The sequence below is a fragment of the Schistocerca nitens genome, chromosome 9, assembly GCF_023898315.1.
Source record: "Schistocerca nitens isolate TAMUIC-IGC-003100 chromosome 9, iqSchNite1.1, whole genome shotgun sequence".
NCBI classification, from domain to species: Eukaryota; Metazoa; Arthropoda; class Insecta; order Orthoptera; family Acrididae; genus Schistocerca; species Schistocerca nitens.
The window spans coordinates 94,175,123-94,196,006 of record NC_064622.1 but is presented as its reverse complement, the minus strand read 5'-3'; the positions used below and the strand labels follow the sequence as shown (position 1 = coordinate 94,196,006).

Sequence of the window (20,884 nt, the reverse complement as noted above, 5' to 3'; positions counted from 1 at the left end):
TGCTGACTTCAGCCGGAAAAGAACTGCAGGACGAAGAAGGATCTGTGCCACGTAAAAGTTGGATGTATATCCATATATCGCGCCAGTCGCATAAGACTGGCGCTAGTAGTGACACTATGAGGGTGCAAATCAGTTTTCCTTTAAATACACGCTGTAACGGTCGTGAGTGTTGGTTGCCTTTCAGATTGGACGTGGTCAGTTGATGGTATTCAAGAAAGTCTTCAGAGCGAGAAAGACGCCATTATTAACATTTTACTGAATCCGAACCAAGTCGTGTAATAAGGCTACGAGAAGATGGACATTCCTCCTGCGATACTGCAAAAAAAAGACTTAGCCAGAATGTCACCACTGTTCAGGACTGCTGGACGCCGAAGTCATGAAAATGTATGGTCACAACACCAGTCTCCGGATGGCCACGTGGTACTAGGGAGAGAGAAAACAATCGTGTTTGGCGCATCGTAGATCATCGGCAACAGCAATCTGAGCAGCAGCTGGCGCCACAGTGACACAACGAACTGGTACAAATGGGTTACTTCAAGGACAGCTCTGAGCCAGATGCCCTGTAGCGTGCATTACACCGCCACCGACCACCGCCACTTGCGCCTTCAGTAATCTTAAGTGGGAGCTTATTGTAGGGTAGGTTGGAGGTCTGTTGCGTTTTCTGATGGAAGCTGGTTCTGCTTCGCTGCCAGTGATGGCCGTGTGTTGGTTAGATGGAGACCAGTTGAGAGCCTCCAACCAACATGTCTGCGTGCTAGACACACTGGAGTTATGATCTGGCGTGCTATTTCGTATCACAGCAGTAGCAGTATCGTATCCCACGTGCCGTGGCTGCAAATTTGTAAGTCAGTCTGGTGATTTTGCTCTGTCGTGGTGCCATTCATGAACAAAATTCCACGACATGATTTCCAACAAGATAACGCTCATCCACATACCGTTGTCGCAGCCCAGCTTCCTATACAGGCAGTCTACATGTTGCCTTGACCTGCTCGATCACCAGATTTGTCTCCAATCGCTCACGTATGTCACATCATCGGACGAAAACTCCAGCGTCATCCACAAACAGCATTAACCGTCCATGTACTGACAGATCAAGTGCAACAGTCGTGGAACACCATCCCACAAAATGACATCCGACACCTGTACAGCACAATGCGTGCACGGTTGTATGCCTGCATTCAATATTCTGGCGATTAGACCGGTTATTCAAAAATGGTTCAATGGCTCTAAGCACTACAGGACTTAACATCTGAGGTCATCAGTCCGCTAGACTTAGAACTACTTAAACCTAATTAACATAAGGACATCACACACATCAATGCCCGAGGCAGGATTCGAACCTGCGACCGTAGCAGCTGGGCGGTTCGGGACTGAGGCGCCTAGAACTACTAGGCCACAGCGGCCAGCCACCGGATATTCGTGTATTAGCATATCACAATTGTAAAGGCTTAACTCGCCCTTTCATTAACCTGTCATCTTGCAACGTTACCTACACAAATGTAATCCCGAAATTTCATTGCTCTACGTTAATTACGTTTTAGTGTTGCGAGCTTTTTCCTGCAGTGTAGAAACCATCAGTGTATAAGAAAGAGTAAAATATATTCGTAAAAAGTTATCTCGTGCAACAAGAAAGAAATTTTTGGGTGAAGTTATTTGTCAGTTCGCCAACCAAACTCACAATATTATCATGTAAACTCAGATGACAAGCTAACAAGGCACAGTAATATAAAGAGGGTCCTACAGAAATGAACAACGTTGAAAATTTAAGGTAATAAAAACAGCAGACGCGAACAGTTTTTACACGTAATTTCATTTAAGCAAATCAGTTATGAATTCAGTGAGTGTTTTGTAGGTCACAGTATTATCGTAGGCAGCGTCATCTTGGAGGTGGTATGCCATTGTCTTCCACCGGCCTTTGAACAGACAACTTATCTAGTCAGCTATATGACGACCTACAGTTTAACGTGGATTCTGAACAACTGTGCAACCCAGATTCTTTCAGATCAACAAATATTGCCAGAGTTTAAAGATGTGACTGTTAAAAATCTTATGACTGATCGGGGATCGAACGGACACCTTTAAATTTGCAGACTGGCACTTTGCCACTAACACATTGAACCCAACCTTATTACATTAGAGTAATTATTACCTCAAACATTTTTACGTGTTACAAAACGGAATAAAAGGAGGCGCTGAAGGTGGTAAGTAGGTAGTGAAACACGTTTGGGTTTATATAAAGAAACAGTTGTTTGCATAATACTCGGACCCGAAGTCCAATAACTAATGCTAGAGCAACAAAACAAAATGATGAATATATAATATTTATCTGTCATTATTTGAAAACAGTGCTATTTCCAAAGAAAATTAGTCACTTTCATTGTACAGTATCACTGTTTACCCACTTTTACGACACTGCTACTGTCATCCGTATGCCGGCCGAAGTGGCCGAGCGGTTCTAGGCGCTACAGTTTGGAACCGCGCGACCGCTACGGTCGCAGGTTCGAATGCTGCCTCGGGCATGGATGTGTGTGCTGTCCTTAGGTTAGTTAGGTTTAAGTAGTTCTAAGTTCTAGGGGACTCATGACCACAGCAGTTAAGTCCCATAGTGCTCAGAGCCATTTGAACCATCTTCCGTATGCCGCGTACTTCAAATCAATTTGCTGAGAACTGATGCAAATCCAAAAGTATAGAGAATCAGAATTGGGAAGAAAGAATACATTTTAACTGCTCACTACATTTTATGAAAGTGTTTTTCAAATAACTTTGATCAAAACTGAGTATATCAAATTTTGTTTGTAGCCATTTGTTAGGTATACATTAAAATTTTAACACTATTGAAGGAGTAGATCACTGCTCAGTAAGGCTCCATGGGCAGCTGACCTGGGCATCACATAGAGGTCACACCAGTATAGTACCCCCACCGCTACCTGGAACATAAAGGTGTCAGTTTTAGGCAGCAATGCACTAAAGAAGCAATCTTTAATTATGTACTTTTTCAATTTTTACAAGTGTTTCTTATCGCTGTTCACCATAATTTACCACTCGACATACGGGGAACTGAAATGACTGAACCTGCCAGGAGATATGCAAATGAAACAAAAAATTAAATCCATTACGCTATTCTACATTTTATAACTTTTGGAACGATGTTTTGTGACTCTATAGTGGTATTTAAATTATTCTCCATTCAGATTTCAAATCTTATTTTGATTTTTCTGTATCACGTCACATTTCTGTAAAGATGAGATCTGACGTTTCAGCTGAAATCATATTTTTCTTTCTAACGCAGAATATTTTTGATTGCATTAATAATAAATTACTTATCTTGTAACCTTTTGTAGGATCACCACACACTGCATTAAAATAGACAATGGTACATGTTCACTTAAAAGTGCTAACAATTACTGGAGAAACACATGACATATATGACAATTTAATGTCCCTTCACTGAATTCATTGCGTTGAGTTCTGTCTAACGTGGCGCGAATCGTCTCTTCGTTGATTATCTTCCTTCATCAGCAGCATCCCTCATCAGCATAAAATAGTAGTCGGCCATAACGTCTCCATTTCATTTACCCAGGTATCTCTTTTCCGTCTCCTTGAGGCCCTGGTAGGACCGCTCTCCTTCATCTTCATGGTCAACTTTGGCAGGGAAAAAATGTAGAAAATGAAACTTCACTCTCACGTGTTCAACAGTGGTAGGTAGAGTTTAAATACGGAACGAAGGCGTAACTGAAGGCGAGAGCCCAATACTGCAGCATTTCGATGTAAAACTTTAAAATAAGACATTCGTGACATTGGCTCCAGCAAACACTTAGTGTGATACATAGCAGTCTAGTGACATGACTCGGATGATTTCCAGTTTCGTATTTCCCTCCATTTCTGACTTCAGTTCCCCCCCCCCCCCCCCCACCCTGATATCTCCCTCTTATCCTTTATTTCTCCCTGTCCTTCCTTTTTGGCATTAAAATTTTTACTTTGTTATTCAAAAGTTTTCTTATGCTACCGTTAGCTGCAGCGTTGGAGCATTTAACTTTGCTTACTTCATAACATTCTTTTTATACACTCATTTACCCTTCTTTGGCGTATTCCATCTTTTTAAGTAATGTAGAGTTTTAGTTTTACCTTTATCTTTACCACTGGCTATGCAAAATTCAATCTGTTTATTCTTTATTATATTACTTGTATTTCTTGTTAACCATTTCCTCTTCTGTTCGTGTGTCTATACACTTCTTCTCTGCTCACGACGCCGCCATTCGGCGTTTTCTTAGAATTCACAAGATCCTCTGAGCTTACCTAAGGATCCACTCACTCTGGTGTTTACGTGGACCTGTTCTACTTCTTATTCACATGTCGTATTATATATTTGTGATCGCCTTTCTATCTTCGCTCCGCTTTCCACTTCAGTTTGGTGAGCATTTATTTTCGTTTTATTATTATTCCTTCTCTTGCGCGGTTTTTGTACTGATTCCGAGCTCGATACTAAATTTTAACGTTTTAATATACACTCCTGGAAATGGAAAAAAGAACACATTGACACCGGTGTGTCAGACCCACCATACTTGCTCCGGACACTGCGAGAGGGCTGTACAAGCAATGATCACACGCACGGCACAGCGGACACACCAGGAACCGCGGTGTTGGCAGTCGAATGGCGCTAGCTGCGCAGCATTTGTGCACCGCCGCCGTCAGAGTCAGCCAGTTTGCCGTGGCATACGGAGCTCCATCGCAGTCTTTAACACTGGTATCATGCCGCGACAGCGTGGACGTGAACCGTATGTGCAGTTGACGGACTTTGAGCGAGGGCGTATAGTGGGCATGCGGAAGGCCGGGTGGACGTACCGCCGAATTGCTCAACACGTGGGGCGTGAGGTCTCCACAGTACATCGATGTTGTCGCCAGTGGTCGGCGGAAGGTGCACGTGCCCGTCGACCTGGGACCGGACCGCAGCGACGCACGGGTGCACGCCAAGACCGTAGGATCCTACGCAGTGCCGTAGGGGACCGCACCGCCACTTCCCAGCAAATTAGGGACACTGTTGCTCCTGGGGTATCGGCGAGGACCATTCGCAACCGTCTCCATGAAGCTGGGCTACGGTCCCGCACACCGTTAGGCCGTCTTCCGCTCACGCCCCAACATCGTGCAGCCCGCCTCCTGTGCGACAGGCGTGAATGGAGGGACGAATGGAGACGTGTCGTCTTCAGCGATGAGAGTCGCTTCTGCCTTGGTGCCAATGATGGTCGTATGCGTGTTTGGCGCCGTGCAGGTGAGCGCCACAATCAGGACTGCATACGACTGAGGCACACAGGGCCAACACCCGGCATCATGGTGTGGTGAGCGATCTCCTACACTGGCCGTACACCACTGGTGATCGTCGAGGGGACACTGAATAGTGCACGGTACATCCAAACCGTCATCGAACCCATCGTTCTACCATTCCTAGACCGGCAAGGGAACTTGCTGTTCCAACAGGACAATGCACGCGCGCATGTATCCCGTGCCACCCAACGTGCTCTAGAAGGTGTAAGTCAACTACCCTGGCCAGCAAGATCTCCGGATCTGTCCCCCATTGAGCATGTTTGGGACTGGATGAAGCGTCGTCTCACGCGGTCTGCACGTCCAGCACGAACGCTGGTCCAACTGAGGCGCCAGGTGGAAATGGCATGGCAAGCCGTTCCACAGGACTACATCCAGCATCTCTACGATCGTCTCCATGGGAGAATAGCAGCCTGCATTGCTGCGAAAGGTGGATATACACTGTACTAGTGCCGACATTGTGCATGCTCTGTTGCCTGTGTCATGTGCCTGTGGTTCTGTCAGTGTGATCATGTGATGTATCTGACCCCAGGAATGTGTCAATAAAGTTTCCCCTTCCTGGGACAATGAATTCACGGTGTTCTTATTTCAATTTCCAGGAGTGTACTTTACTCATCTTGCCGTTCTAGGCCGTCTACCTGGTCCAGACTTGACGATTAAGTATTTCTTTTTAACCTCACGTTATTGAGACTTCTTTTATTTGGCTAATGTGCTTTTCGCTGTTTCAAGGAAAGTACAATAATTTCTCTGCTCGCTCAATCTCGATGATTGTCGGTACCAGATTGGTTCACGTACTTTAATGTAACAAAAACATTTTTGTTACTAGTAGATAATTTGAAGACGCGCCAACCGCTGGAAAAGCGCCATTAGCAATATAGCCTTCTGTATTAGAGACTGTTTTCTTTTTGGGATACTACTTCTACCGGCGCCTAGAGAGTAGGCAGTCGCAAGAACCTGCGTGTCACACAGGTTGCCGCGCACCGCGGCGTACACCATACTGGGTAGCACATGGCGCGCTCAGGTCTTCAGCCTGTCACGGCTGACTGCTGCTGCGAAATCGCCTACCTTTTGGGAGCGGCTGAAACGCACCAACATCGCAACCTCCTCGTTCTTGCGTTCAGTTCGAACCGTTTTTGGTCGGCGTGTACGCACATCTTCCTCCAAAGAGTCTCTCGCTTGCCAAAAAGGTCGCTGATCCCTAAACACAGCACTGCGACTCAATGCTTCGTCACCGTGAACTTGCCGCGCGAATTAAGGGGGGTACGACGTCAACGGGCCGACTTGGAGCAGGTGAGGTACCACATGACTTTTTAATTTCCACTGTCTATACTTTTACAAATAAATTCATAAAACTTTGTCAGCATGAACAGGAAGGATTCAGGATTCACACTCATTGCAGTGGAAGTTCAAAAATATTACAAAATATTTTTTACATATGAAATTTCATCATGTTTTTCACTTACTATCGGCTGCATTTGTTGCTATACGTACACATTTCTTAATAAGTAAGAGAGATTCTTTGATGAATTTTGCACAGTAAACAAACCATACTTACAGGTGTATGAAACAATAGAATTTATTTCATTTATGAAAAAATGAATGAGCTGTTACATTTTAAACTTCATGTTTAGAAAAAACTCAAATTTTATAGTTAATTATCTAAATTTTTACCACAGTTTTTGATAGAGTTGGAAAATTCTAAAGTTTTGCATTAAGGAGTTTGTGTTTAATAAGCATACCAAGTTTGAAAGTAATAGGATATTTATTCTGGATGTTAGATGTACCTAAGTACAGAAATTTGCGTTTTTCGGAAAATGGCCGTTAAAGTTTCTGCTTGTATTTGGCATTCTGGACTGTCCAGCACCATAAGCAGGTTCTTTTCAATTTTCTAAATGAGTTTTTTTTCCTTTTCACTTTCCTATGATACACTCGTCTTGCTTTTATCACCGCCAAAAATGATTATCTGCTTTCACTACGCGCTCTCTGTCCATCGCATACAAAGCTTTGATGCAGTTCATTCCGGGCTTAATTCCATTCTCTCTCAAACATATTTCCTGCTTTGCTCACCATCATTAAAACATGAAACTGCATAATAAACGCCAGTGATAGGTGCATTTTGTCCCACAAAAATGGTTTTTGGTAATCTTTCCCATACACTTAGGTTAAAACTTTCATTTTGGTTTTAGGTACCGCCATGAAGACATTTCTTCAATAAGTTTTCATTTGCAAAGTGCCTGTACATTGGTTTGATGGCTTCTTTGACAACAGTTGATAAAGAATTCCTGTGATGATATTCTTCGCTTACGTAAGACAGAAGAACGCTATGCAAAGGGGTGTGGCACACTTAATACCAAATAACGTGCCTTACGATCTCTCAAATACATATGTTTTATACATCAAACTGTTCAGGAAGATGTGAGCTACAAAAGTTTTGAAAAATTTAATGTTTGTTACATTATTGATGTCCTGCCCCTCCTAAAACCTTTCGGTAGCGGTTACTCCCAATGTCTGTCAAAACTTGATGTTTGTTTGTTGTTTCAATTGCGACATACTTCAGTTTGGACGCGTGCAATCGAATCAACGTCACAAAAACGACCGTAGCTGTGCTTACAAGGCATGCGCTCAGTTGTCTGTTGCTGAGACGAGAGACTAATTCACAAAGTTTCATCGCACGGCGCTCTAATGCACCACGTCATCTCTCTGTGCCCAGTCTTAGAACGTGACAATTGGACTACGTAAATCTCCCAGATGCCTGGTGACTAAAGTGTAGCTAAGCACACACGTCCAGAGTGGGCTGTAATTATTGTCCGACAACGAAACTTGATAAATATTCTAATAAATTAATGCGGAACCGACTTACGCACTGTCAATAGCTTCACATTAATTATAACCACTCGTACATCGAAGAAAATTGAAATCGATAAAGGAAAATCTTCAAATTCATATTCTATACCAATTAGGATCCTCTCAGAATATGATATAAAAATAATCCAACATACAATAATCATTTATTGCCGCTGGCTCCACTTAAATTTTTGTCTAAAGAGTGAACGGCCGCAGAGGTGAGAACAAACACAGAAAAAAAGGAAATAGAAATAATTCGCCAAACCTTATTAACACCGATTTGCTGTCGGATTTTGGTAACGTGTATTGTGATCAAACAGTATGAGATACACCGAAGAAAACAGTCTGTTGACGTAAACTGCCACGGATTCAGAAAATATCGTTCTTGCGAAACGCAGTTGACTCTCTATTCGGACAACGTAAAGAGTATTATTGACAGAGCATCTAAAGCTCATCCCAATATTCCTACATTTCCAGAACGTTTTTGACATCGTTCGTCACAAGGGCATTCAAGATGCATAACTACCGAATATCGTTTTATCCACGGGATTATATTCACGGTATACTGTTTGAAAGTACACTAAAGGTAGTAACTGATATAGCTCATCAAGCGAAACAAAAATTTTTGCAGAAGAAAGTATGATTCGCCCTTTGCTTTTCTGTACCTATGCAAACGATTTAGAGATTGTCGTACAACGCCACTAGATTTATTGCAAATGGTTGCGTTGTTTACCGACTATCGACGCATACACGAGATCAAGCCGTTATAGGTATCCGAATGGGTGGAAGGTGGAAATTCAGCTAGAACAGTAAGACAATGTTAGCTCCTACACATGCATACCAAGAAAGTTTCATTGATTTTTTTTCATAATAAATAACGCTAATTTAGTTGTTGTCGATTCAGATGAACACATATGGGCTGCTGTTAGGAAAAATTAAAATTGGGAAGATCATAAACACTAAAGAGGCAAAGAAACCGGTAATATCGTGTAGAGCCCCTGCGAGCACGCTAAAGTGCCGCAACATAAGGTGGCATGGATTTATTTAATGTCTGATATAAAAATGGCTCAAATGGCTCTGAGCACTATGCGACTTAACCTCTGAGGCCATCAGTCGCCTAGAACCTAACTAACTTAAGGACATCACACACATCCATGCCCGAGGCAGGATTCGAACCTGCCACCGTAGCGGTCGTTCGGTTCCAGACTGTAGCGCCCAGAACCACACGACCGGATGTCTGATATAGCTCTCGAGGGAACTGACATCATGAATCCTGTAGGGCTGTCTATAAATCCGTAAGAGTAAGAGGGGGTGGAGATCACTTCTAAAAAACACTTTGCAGGGCATACCAGATATGCTCAATAATGTTCATTTCAGGGGTGTTTGGTGGCCAGCGGAAGTGCTTGAACTCAGAAGAGTGTTCCTGAAGCCACTCTGTACCAATTCTGGAGATGTGGAGTGTCGCATTGTCCTCCTGGAATTGGCCAAGTCCATCGGATTGCACAATGGACATGAAGGGATGTAGGTGATCAGACAGGATGCTTACGTACGTGTCACCTGTGAGAGTCGTATCTAGACGTATTAGGGGTTCCGTATCACTCCAACCGCATACGCCCCACACCATTACAGAGCCTCCACCAGCTTGAACAGTCCCCCGCTGACATGCAGGGTCCATGAATTCATGGAGTTGTCTCCATATCCGTACAGGTCCATCCGCTCAATACAACAGGCATCATGTTTCTAGACATCAACAGTCCAATTTCGGTGTTGGCGGACCCAGGCGAGCCGTAAAGTTTTGTGTTGTGTGTTGTGCAGTCATCAAAGGTATAAGAGTGGGCCTTCGGCTCCGAAAGCCTACATCGACGATGTTTCGTTGAATGTTTCGCACGCTGACACTTGTTGATGGTCTAGCACTGAAATCTGCAGCATTTTTAGGAAGCGATGCACTTCTGTCACGTTCAACGATTCTCTTCAGTCGTTCTTGATTCCGTTCTTGTAGTATCTTTTTCCGGCCGCAGCGATGTCAGAGGTTTGACGTTTCACCGAATTCCTGATATTCACGGTAAGCTCGTGTAAGGGTCGTACGGGAAAATCTCCATCTCTATCTCGGAGATGCTGTGTCCCACGCCTCGTGCGCCGACTGTAACATCACGTTCAAACTCACTTAAATCTTGATAAACTGACATTGTAGCAGCAGTAACCGATCTAACAACTGCGACAGACACTTTTTGTCTTGTACAGGTATTGCCGACCGCGGCGCCATATTCTGCCTATTTACGAATCTCTGTATTTGAAATACTCATGCCCGCATCTCGTGGTCGTGCGGTAGCGTTCTCGCTTCCCACGCCCGGGTTCCCGGATTCGATTCCCGGCGGGCTCAGGGATTTTCTCTGCCTCGTGATGGCTGGGTGTTGTGTGATGTCCTTAGGTTAGTTAGGTTTAAGTAGTTCTAAGTTCTAGGGGACTTATGACCACAGCAGTTGAGTCCCATAGTGCTCAGAGTCATTTGAACCATTTGAAATACTCATGCCTATAACTGTTTCTTCAGCGCTTCAGTGTAGAAAACGTTGTAAAGAAGACGACGGCTTTTGTCAAATGTTCAAATGTGCGTGAAATCTTATGGGACTTAGCTGCTAAGGTCATCAGTCCCTAAGCTTACACACTACATAACCTAAATTATCCTAAGGACAAACACACACACCCATGCCCGAGGGAGGAGTCGAACCTCCTCCGGGAGCAGCCGCACAGTCCACTACTGCAGCGCCCTAGACAGCTCGGCTAACCCGCGGCGGCTTTTGTCGGAACTACACCAGTAAAGAAACTGCTTATACCTCTCTAACCCATCCTCTTCGAGAATAGTGCTGGCAGTAAGAGATCCTTACCGGACAGGATTGACTGAACACGCATAAAGGTTCAACGAAGAGTAGGTGGTTGCGCTTCATTCATTAGTAGGGAAGACTGTAACGGATATAAGAATAGAGTAGGGATGGCAGTAATTAAAACACAATATCTTTCCATTTCGGTCGAATCTCTTGTCAACTTCACCAAAATCTTCGCCTACCGAATTCGAAAATTTATTGTAGCCTTCCATATACGCCTCACCATAGTTGCAACTCAAGGTTTCGCTTACATAACATCCTAGCTGTGTTCATCGGTTGGACAAAAACGTTCCCAAATTCGTTCTCTGTTGCTTCTGGTTGTCTCCGGAACGAGGTGTCCTGCACTCTGCGCACAATTCAAGGGCCTTTAGCATTAGTTTCTGTATGATGCTCCTCTTTCTCGTAGTTAGTTACAAGTTGCAGGGAGCATTTGAACGAAATGATGTGGAACGAGTCAGTTTAAAGGTTATTTATACATGACTAGCGTTAACATTAACGAAAGCAAGGTTTTTTCCGGCTGCCAGTTTTTAAGTAGAATTTCGTCAATGGAATAGAAGAAGCTTACCAAGCGAAATCAATTAGATTAAATTTTGCTTCTCTACCTGTCAGACATTTTGTGTTATTGGGCAAATGGTCAAAAAATTTTATTGCTGCATATTGAACTCCTCTCTGAGCCACTGACATCTTTAACAGTGGGTAATAAATGTCATTTTTCCCTATAGTATGGTAGGTATGTATATCATTGTGCTTCTCAAATTGTGAAGAGTTGTATATGACGAACTTCATTTGCCAAAATATGTGTTGTGACGGCGCAGTTGAAATGCCTAGTTCTTTGAAGAGGTACCTACATGACGTCCGTGGGAGAGCACCACATATTATTCTTATCGCTTGCTTTTGTGCAATCAATACTTCCTTTCTCAGTGATGAGTTACCCCATAAAGTTATTCCGTACGATATTATTGAGTGGAAATGTCAATTAGGATTCAAACCAGTTGTGTGTAAAGCCATCAGTTACACAAAACTTGAGTTTTTCTATGAGAGTATCCTGATATACGCAGATGAAGGCTTTGGAGAAATCATAAAAAATACCAAGAGGCGATACATTATTATTTAAGGCTTGTACTGTTTGATGAGTGAATGCATAACTAGGATTCTCAGTCGAGTAGTCCTTTTGGAATCCAAACTGTGATATGCTAAGTAAACTGCTTCCATTTCAGAGTGCACCCACACTTGAGCACTCTTTCCCTCACGTTCATTGCTGCTAGTTTCCTGATTGTTATCCGCCTTTCTTATCCTACTTTTCATGAACTAATATAAATTCTACTTCTTTTCAGTAAAGCTACTACTACCTATGTGGAAGGCATCAATAAATTTTTGCGTCTGGGGAGAAATTTATTGATGAAGTTTGAAAAAAGAAGTGGTCGAAATGAAAATTTAACAGTTTTTTAATTATTACCATCCAAATCTCTTGTCATACCATACTTTATGATGAAACGTAACCATTTTCATTTCTTTCAATTTTCTTATGTGTTCTGTATATCATACATATATTACTGTTACTTCTAAGTACTGTACAGCATATTCATTGTAAGTCTTTCCATAAAATCTGTATCGTTATACGAATGTAATATAAAACATGCAGAATGCCTGGCTAAACATAAGAGAGACCCTGGTAGCCCTAATCTTGTCAGGATAAATAAAATAAATACATAGGGTGGCAAAAATACTGCAATAATATCAGAGATATTTGAATCTCCATGGAAAAAATTACAGATTAATTTTTTCCACATGCTATTGTAGAGTGGAGCAATAGAGATATACGTGGAAATGTAAATGAAGCCGTCCAACCTTTACCGCAACGTAAGTGTGACCTGAATAATAATAATAAAATGCTGTTCAACTAGGACAAGTACAATCGAAAGGCCTGAGCAGAGGATAATATAAAGTAAACCAAAGCTCCGTGTTATGGCTCAGCCGACCCAATCAGAACTGACCGACCACCATGTCACCCAGTGTCAACGGCGTCATCCGGACGTGGTATGAAGGTGCGTGGGATCAGCACACCACTCTCACGGTCGTTGTCGGCCTTCCTGACCTTGGAGCCAAAATATTCTCAATCAAGTAGTTAATCAACTGTCATTATGAGGCTGAGTGAACCTTGTTCGAGTGTTCCCACCACGGAAAAATCCCTGGAGGTTCTGGCAATCAAAGCCAGGTCCTCCGCTCAGAGGACAATGAAACAAGTTAATAATCCCAGTAAACACTGATTACAACTAAAACCTCATAACACAGTCCCTGAGAATCACAACTGCAGGTATGCAATTGAGGGCAAACACATTATTGCAACCGTTCCACTTGCAGGCTTCAGCACATCTTCTCATCGATGCTTCTGCACCTTTCAAAATCGGAGGCGTTGTTCTGAGTACACTGACAGCCATCCACAATGTGTTCCCAGAGCTATAATTGATCAAAGCGTTTAAAAAGCCACAGAAAAAAAATCCAACGGCTTCAAGTGATGGGACCTGGGAGGCCATGGACCTTGCGCGCCACGACCGATACACTGGTTGTCGAATGCTTACCAATACTTAGGTAGCGGGAATGATGATAAAATCCAACGATAGGAGTTTATAAACAAGTAATTTGAGCCTCACATGTGCTGTTTCGAAATAAAAATAACCTTAGATGCTAACAGTATTGTAACATTGGCACACCTGCACTTCTGCACGCGTCGTGTAGTGAAAAACCCGTTGGTTTCCGGACCTTTGTTTACTAGGATTATTTTCTGGATTCATCGTCCTGTGCTCGCCCCTATCGTTTGCACTAATAATATTGAAACACTTTGTACATGTAAAAGTTGCTTCCCTGCTCATGACACGTCGTAAATCCAACATCAAGATCAACAATCATTGGTTGTAATACCGAGAATAGGGTGAAGACGTTTGTACAGAGTCGTGAAGCAGACATGAAGCGCTCGGTGACGATGTGTGTGTGGAACGTCCACCAACGGCGTGCTGGGTACTCACCCCTGGATGGAGGACAGTAGCGAAGCGTGCACGTCCAGGCCCCGCCGCTGGAACACCTGCACCAGTTGCAGCCGTCGTATTTCCGGGTGCCCGGCGTGCAGGCTGCAACACGACAGACTGCGTCATCACGCTGTACCGACACTCGTCACCTCACATACTGCAGCTCATGCATAGGCCATTAAAATTGCTACACCACGAAGATGTGCTACAGACGCCAAATTTAACCGACACGAAGAAGATGCTGTGATATGCAAATCATTAGCTTTTCAGAGCATTCACACAAGGCTGGCGCCGGTGGCGACGCCTACAACGTGCTGACATGAGGAAAGTTTCCAACCGATTTCTCATACACAAACAGAAGTTGACCAGCGTTGCCTGGTGAAACGTTGTGATGCGTCGTGTAAGGAGGAGAAATGCGTACCATCACGTTTCCGACTTTGATAAAGGTCGGATTGTAGCCTACCGCGATTGCGGTTTATCGTATCGCGACATTGCTGCTCGCTTTGGTAGAGATCTAATGACGGTTAGCAGAATATGTAATCGGTGGGTCCAGGAAGATAATACGGAACGCCGTGCTGGATCCCAACGGCCTCGTATCACTAGCAGTCGAGATGACAGGCATCTTATCCGCATGGCTGTAACGGATCGTGCAGCCACGTCTCGATCCCTGAGTCAACAGATGGGGACGTTTGCAAGACAACAACCATCTGCACGAACAGTTCGACGACGTTTGCAGCAGCATGGACTATCAGCTCGGATACCATGGCTGCGGTTACCCTTGATGCTGCATCACAATCAGGAGCGCCTGCGAGGGTGTACTCAACGACGAACCTGGGTGCACGAATGGCAAAACGTTATTTTTTCGGATGAATCCAGGTTCTGTTATCAGCATCATGATGGTCGCATCCGTGTTTGGCGACATCGCGGTGAACGCACATTGGAAGGGTGTATTCGTTATCGTCATAGTAGCGTATCACCCGGCGTGATGGTATGGGGTGCCATTGGTTACACCTCTCGGTCACCTCTTTATCGCATTGACGGGAACAGTGGACGCTACATTTAAGATGTGTTACGACCCGTGGCTCTACCTTTCATTCGATCCCTGCGAAACCCTACATTTCAACAGGATACTGCACGACCGCATGATGCAGGTCCTGTACGAGCCTTTCTGGATACAGAAAATGTTCGACTGCTGTCCTGGCCACCACATTCTCCAGATCTCTCACCAACTGAAAACGTCTGGTCAATGGTGGCCTAGCAACTGGCTCGTCACAATACGCCAGATTCTACTCTTGATGAACTGTGGTATCGTGTTGAAGCTGCATGGGCAGCTGTACCTGTACACGCCATCGAAGCTCTGTTTGACTCAATGCCCAGGCGTATCAAGGCCGTTATTACGGTCAAAATGGTTCGAATGGCTCTGAGCACTATGCGACTTCACTTCTGAGGTCATCAGTCGCCTAGAACTTAGAACTAATTAAACCTAACTAACCTAAGGACATCACACACATCCATGCCCGAGGCAGGGTTCGAACCTGCGACCGTAGCGGTAGCTCGGCTCCAGACTGTAGCGCCTTAGAACTGCACGGCCACTACGGCCGGCTGTTATGGCCAGAGGTGGTTGTTCTGGGTGCTGATTTCCCAGGATCTATGCACCCAAATTGCGTGAAAATGTAATCACATGTCAGTTCTAGTATAATATATTTGTCCATTGAATACCAGTTTATCATCTGCATTTCGTCTTGGTGTAGCAATTTTAATGGCCAGTAGTGTAAAATGTTTTCTTTCTCAAGAAATTAAATAAATCGCGGGATCCCATTCCTGATGCAGTTGAAAGCCACCATCACGATTAATAAGACCTTCTGCAAGACTTACTTCCACCGATTTCTCAATAATTGAATCCTAGGAGGATCTGGTCGAGGTCAAGATCTCCACGGTACAGTAATCCATGGAATGTCCTGTTGAGGTACAACGCTCGCCTATGCCTGACTTGGCTTGCGAAAGGCGATTGTGGCGATCATCTTCGACGGTCTTTCACGCACTGTGCTCTTCGTCTGACCAATGTAGGATTTGCTTATACTGCCAAGATATTCTGTGCATTGGAGCCTTCCGAAAACCTAGCTCATCCCTTGCAGAATAGAGAAGAGTATGTCTTTGATGGCGGACGGAAGGTTGGTTTGACATAATGTATCTTTAAGGTTCTGCCTAATTTCGACGAAATATTGCTGACACGCGTGAATATCGCCCTGGACTTGAATTGCTCATTTTCCTCTTGATCTTATGGGTCGTCTTGTTTATTCTTCTTTATAGCTGTGCTGATCTAATGTGGAAAATATCTATTATATCTGAACACAGATTGTAGGTGTTTGAGGTCCTTTGCAAGGCTGTCTCCAGTAGACACAACAAGGACGCCACAGCTGGAGGAATATTCGAATAGGGCGCGGAACTCGACAGAAGTCGCTCACGTAGCGGCTGCGTTTTGCGCATGCGTTTCAGCCCCAAGTTTTGTTATAAAGTTAGCGATGTAAGCTAGCAATCTCCAGTGCAAAACACACTCCTGAAAATGGCTGCATGGTTGTCAGCCGAAATATCGTGACAAGACGTCGACGTTATCCCGCCCCAGAAACTTCTTGGAATACTTAATACGGTGTGAAAATTTCAAGAATCACTCTAGCGTAACAGAGGGTGTCCTCTTTACCTTGTCCACCCTAAATATTTTTGTTCAGCAGCAAAACGAAAAATTTATAAAGCAAGTGTTGGTCAGCTATCACGGGGACATTAACCAAGATGACTACCTTTCTTGTAACTTCGTTCGTTCCGAAGATGTTAACAGCAGTTCGTGTTTTAAAAATAGCTCACCATTTTTTCCATTAGGCAAACCGCTTCCTCTCCTCAAGACTTGTTAGAAAGCACAATACACCGTAAAATTCACGTAAACAAGACGTTATTAAAAACGCAACACTACACGGTCCTGTATTAACGCACAGTGCCGGTAGAAGGGAAGAGATAAATCGTCCACTTGCTAGAGATGACAGCAAAAAAGAAGGAAAATGCACTGTCCTCAGTAGAAGGTTCCCGTGGCTACAATTTAAGCCAACGAGAAGAAGGTACAGATGCTACTCCTCTATGGAAAATGTAAATTAGCAGAACGTAAGTTAACGAATCATTATTGTAGTTACTGTTCTCTTAAATTACACTCTCCTTAGAAGGTTAACATTTCTAGCTTCTTCTACTTGGTGAACATTGCACTCCTACAACTTTTTAATTGAAGACGTTTGGCCTAATGAGTACATTTCTTTTTGCTTTCATTTGTTTACTGTTAACTGCAGCAGGTCAACGAGTTACGTTACCCAGGATACGTGCACTGTATGGTAGGACAGGAGATTCAAAGTCAGTTACGTGTTAGATTTGAGACGAACTTCAGGTAACTATCACTGACAAGGTAAGAAGGAAAATTGGTCATGTGCAGAAATGGCCGGAAATGCATTCCAACAGAGTTACACCAACGTGAAGCTGGAGACAAAAGATGTTTGACAGTGTAGTTGTAAGTGACTGAAAGCACTCATGAGAACACACACGGCATGTGGAAATCTTCCGTGGGTAAATTGTTTCAGCTCAAGATGGCAGTGAGTTCTAGCACCATCGTGTAGCAGTCACATTACTCCTCGTACCGCCAAAGGCACGTCATCCAACAGAAGACACACAGTCACCCACAGGAAGTGCAGATACGCCTCACCTGTGAGCCACTGTGGAAGACTGGTTGGTCCCACGAGATGGTCACTAGTAACGCCCGCCCACACGTTGAGACTGAAGCGGTGCTGATAGTTCACTCCCACCGTGCGATGGGGATTCTCAGCAAACCACAGGTGGGTCTTGTGAAGACGGACATAGCCCTATCTCTTAGTGTGGTGGATGACAGAAATCCCAGCACCTTGGTGGCCTGTGCGACAAGCTAGCGAGAAAACCGTCGCAGCGGACCCAAGTGCGGAGGTACTAAGACCTTCAGGCGTTGTAAACGATACGGTCAGTGGCAGTGGTAGTGGAGAATGTTTCAAATTGTTGTCTGGCATATCCCATGCTAGGGATCCATCTGCGTGGTGCTGATATTGGAGTCAGTGTCACATATCTTTTTTCTCCTCTTTCAAGTTGGAGTACCTCACTTGGAACGCATTTCAGGCCAAAAAAATAACGAATATTTTTTTTTTAATTTCGCGGTCATTAGAGCCCCTTTTTCATATTTTTTTATCTTGCTGGTACACGTGTTTATGATGGCTCAAATGGCTCTGAGCACTATGAGACTTAACTGGTGAGGTCATCAGTCCCTTAGAACTTAGAGCTACTTAAACCTAACTAACCTAAGGACATCACACACATCCATGCCCGAGGCAGGATTCGAACCTGCGACCGTAGAGGGCGCGCGGTTCCAGACTGGAGCGCCTAGACCCGCTGGACACAACGGCCGGCGTGTTTCTGATGCGTGTTCACATTATCAGCTGTTTTGAACACTTAGTTTATTGTTGACAATCGAGAATGTTGTACGTGTTTTCGAGTGCTCGGCGAATTTTTACTTACGAAGAAGATAGATAAAAGAATTTGCATTAAATTTTGCTTCAAAATGGAATAAAATGCAATACAACATTCAGTATCTTTACTGTGGCTTTTGGAGAATCTACTACAAGTAAGACGAGAGTTTACGAGTGGTATAACCGATTCAAAGAGGGTCGAGAAGACGTTGAAATGGACGACCGCCCTGGACTTCCTAGCTGCTCAGTTGCTGATGCTAACGTCAAAGACGCCAAGGAAATGGTTCTGGAATATCACCGAATCACCATCAGAGACGTTTCTGATGAAGTCAGCGTGTCCTCTGGCTCAGGAAAAGCATTCTTTTCGGATGTTTTGGGCATGAAACGCGTAGCAACAAGGATTGTTACGAAATTGTCGAATTTCAACCGAAAACGACGTTACGCAAACATCGCTCAGGAATTCCTGTGTGAAGTCGACAACGATCCAGAACATCTAAGGAAGGTTGTAACAGACCACGAAGCATTGGTATATGGGTATGACGTCCAAACGAAGGCCCAATCGTCCCAATGAAAACTGCCTGAAGAGTCAAGACCGAAAAAAAATTCCACAAGTTCGAGTGCATGTGAAGGTGGTTCTCATCTCAGTTACAATGGGGTAGTACGTCGTGACTTCCTGCTTTGTGGTCGTGCGCTCAATAAGGAATACTTACTAATAGTTATCAGCCGTTTGCGTGAAGAAACCACACGCGGAAACTGCATCACAGTGATGCTCCCGCTCACACCTCTAAGCTTGTTTGTGATTTTTTGGCAAAAAACAGTCTGCCACCGTTAGTGAGTGGCCAGCGCGGCGGAATGCCACACCAAGGGGCTCGGGCTGGGGCAGGAGATTTTCTCCTCTCAGGGACGGTGTGTTGTGTTGTCGTCATCATCATTTCATCCCCATCTCCGACGCGCCATTCGCACAATGTGGCGCCGAATGTAATAAGTACTTGCCGACGGCGGCCGAACTTCCCCGAATGGTGGACTCCCGGCCCACAATGCCGTACGCTCATTTCCATTTGGCAGAAAACAAAGCTGTTATGTTGAATCAGCCACCGTATTGAGCAGACATGGTCCCCTGTGACTTCCATGTATTCCCAGCCCTGAAGGGAACCAAAAAAGGACGCCGTTTTGCCGGTGAAGGAGATGAACACCGTAATGAAAAGTGAATTGCGTAAGTGCTTCCAACCACTAGCAGAAGTGTATTTTATCTGAGGAGGACTACTCTGAAAAGGACAAAGTTTGTGTTGATGATTAAATAAAGATAATTTAAGGAAAAAAATATTTTCCGTTACTTTGATCATTTTTGCTCCGTATTCTCTCAGCAGTTGAGTTTTACAGTCTGCTCCCATTCAGAAAAATCGCCACACACACACACACACACACACACACACACACACACACACATACACATACAAAGAACGAAACTTGTCTAGTTTGAAGGGGGAAACCAGATGACGCTATGGATGGCCCGCTAGATGGCGCTGCCATAGGTCAAACGAATAGCTGCGTTTTTTTTAAATAGGAACCCCCATTTTTATTGCATATTCGTGTAGTACGTAAGGAAATATGAATGTTTTAGTTGGACCACTTTTTTCGCTTTGTGATAGATGGCGCTGTAATAGTCACAAACATATGGCTCACAATTTTAGACGAACAGTTGGTAACAGGTAGGTTTTTTAAATTAAAATACAGAACGTAGGTACGTTTGAACATTTTATTTCGGTTGTTCCAATGTGTTACATGTACCTTTGTGAACTTATCATTTCTGAGAACGCATGCTGTTACAGCGTGATTACCTGTAAATACAACACATTAATGCAATAAATGCTCAAAATGATGTCCGTCAACCTCAATGCATTTGGCAATACGTGTAACGACATTCCTCTCAACAGCGAGTAGTTCGCCTTCCGTAATGTTCACACATGCATTGACAATGCGCTGACGCATGTTATCAGGCGTTGTCCGTGGATCGCGATAGCAAATATCCTTCAACTTTCCCCACAGAAACAAATCCGGGGACGTCAGATCCGGTGAACGTGCTTCAACGACCAATCCACCTGTCATGAAATATGCTATTCAATACCGCTTCATCCGCACGCGAGGACATCCATCATGTTGGAAGTACATCGCCATTCAGTCATGCAGTGAAACATCTTGAAGTAACATCGGTAGGACATTACGTAGGAAATCGGCATACTTTGTAAAATTTAGATTGCCATCGATAAAATGGGGGCCAGTTATCCTATCTCCCATAAAG

The 20,884-nt window shown here is 44.0% G+C and overlaps 1 protein-coding gene across 1 annotated transcript in view; it reads right to left on the bottom strand.

The window, feature by feature from the left end:
- Positions 1-2,774: 2,774 nt before the first annotated feature.
- LOC126204035 (uncharacterized) overlaps positions 2,775-20,884 on the bottom strand; it is a 40,462-nt gene continuing 22,352 nt past the window's right edge. The window contains exons 3-4 of the mRNA XM_049938461.1: positions 14,063-14,164; positions 2,775-2,927 (exon numbers count right to left, since the gene is read on the bottom strand). Of these exons, the coding sequence (XP_049794418.1) occupies positions 2,832-2,927; positions 14,063-14,164 (198 nt within the window). The 3' untranslated portion in view covers positions 2,775-2,831. The remainder of the gene's footprint in view (positions 2,928-14,062; positions 14,165-20,884) is intronic.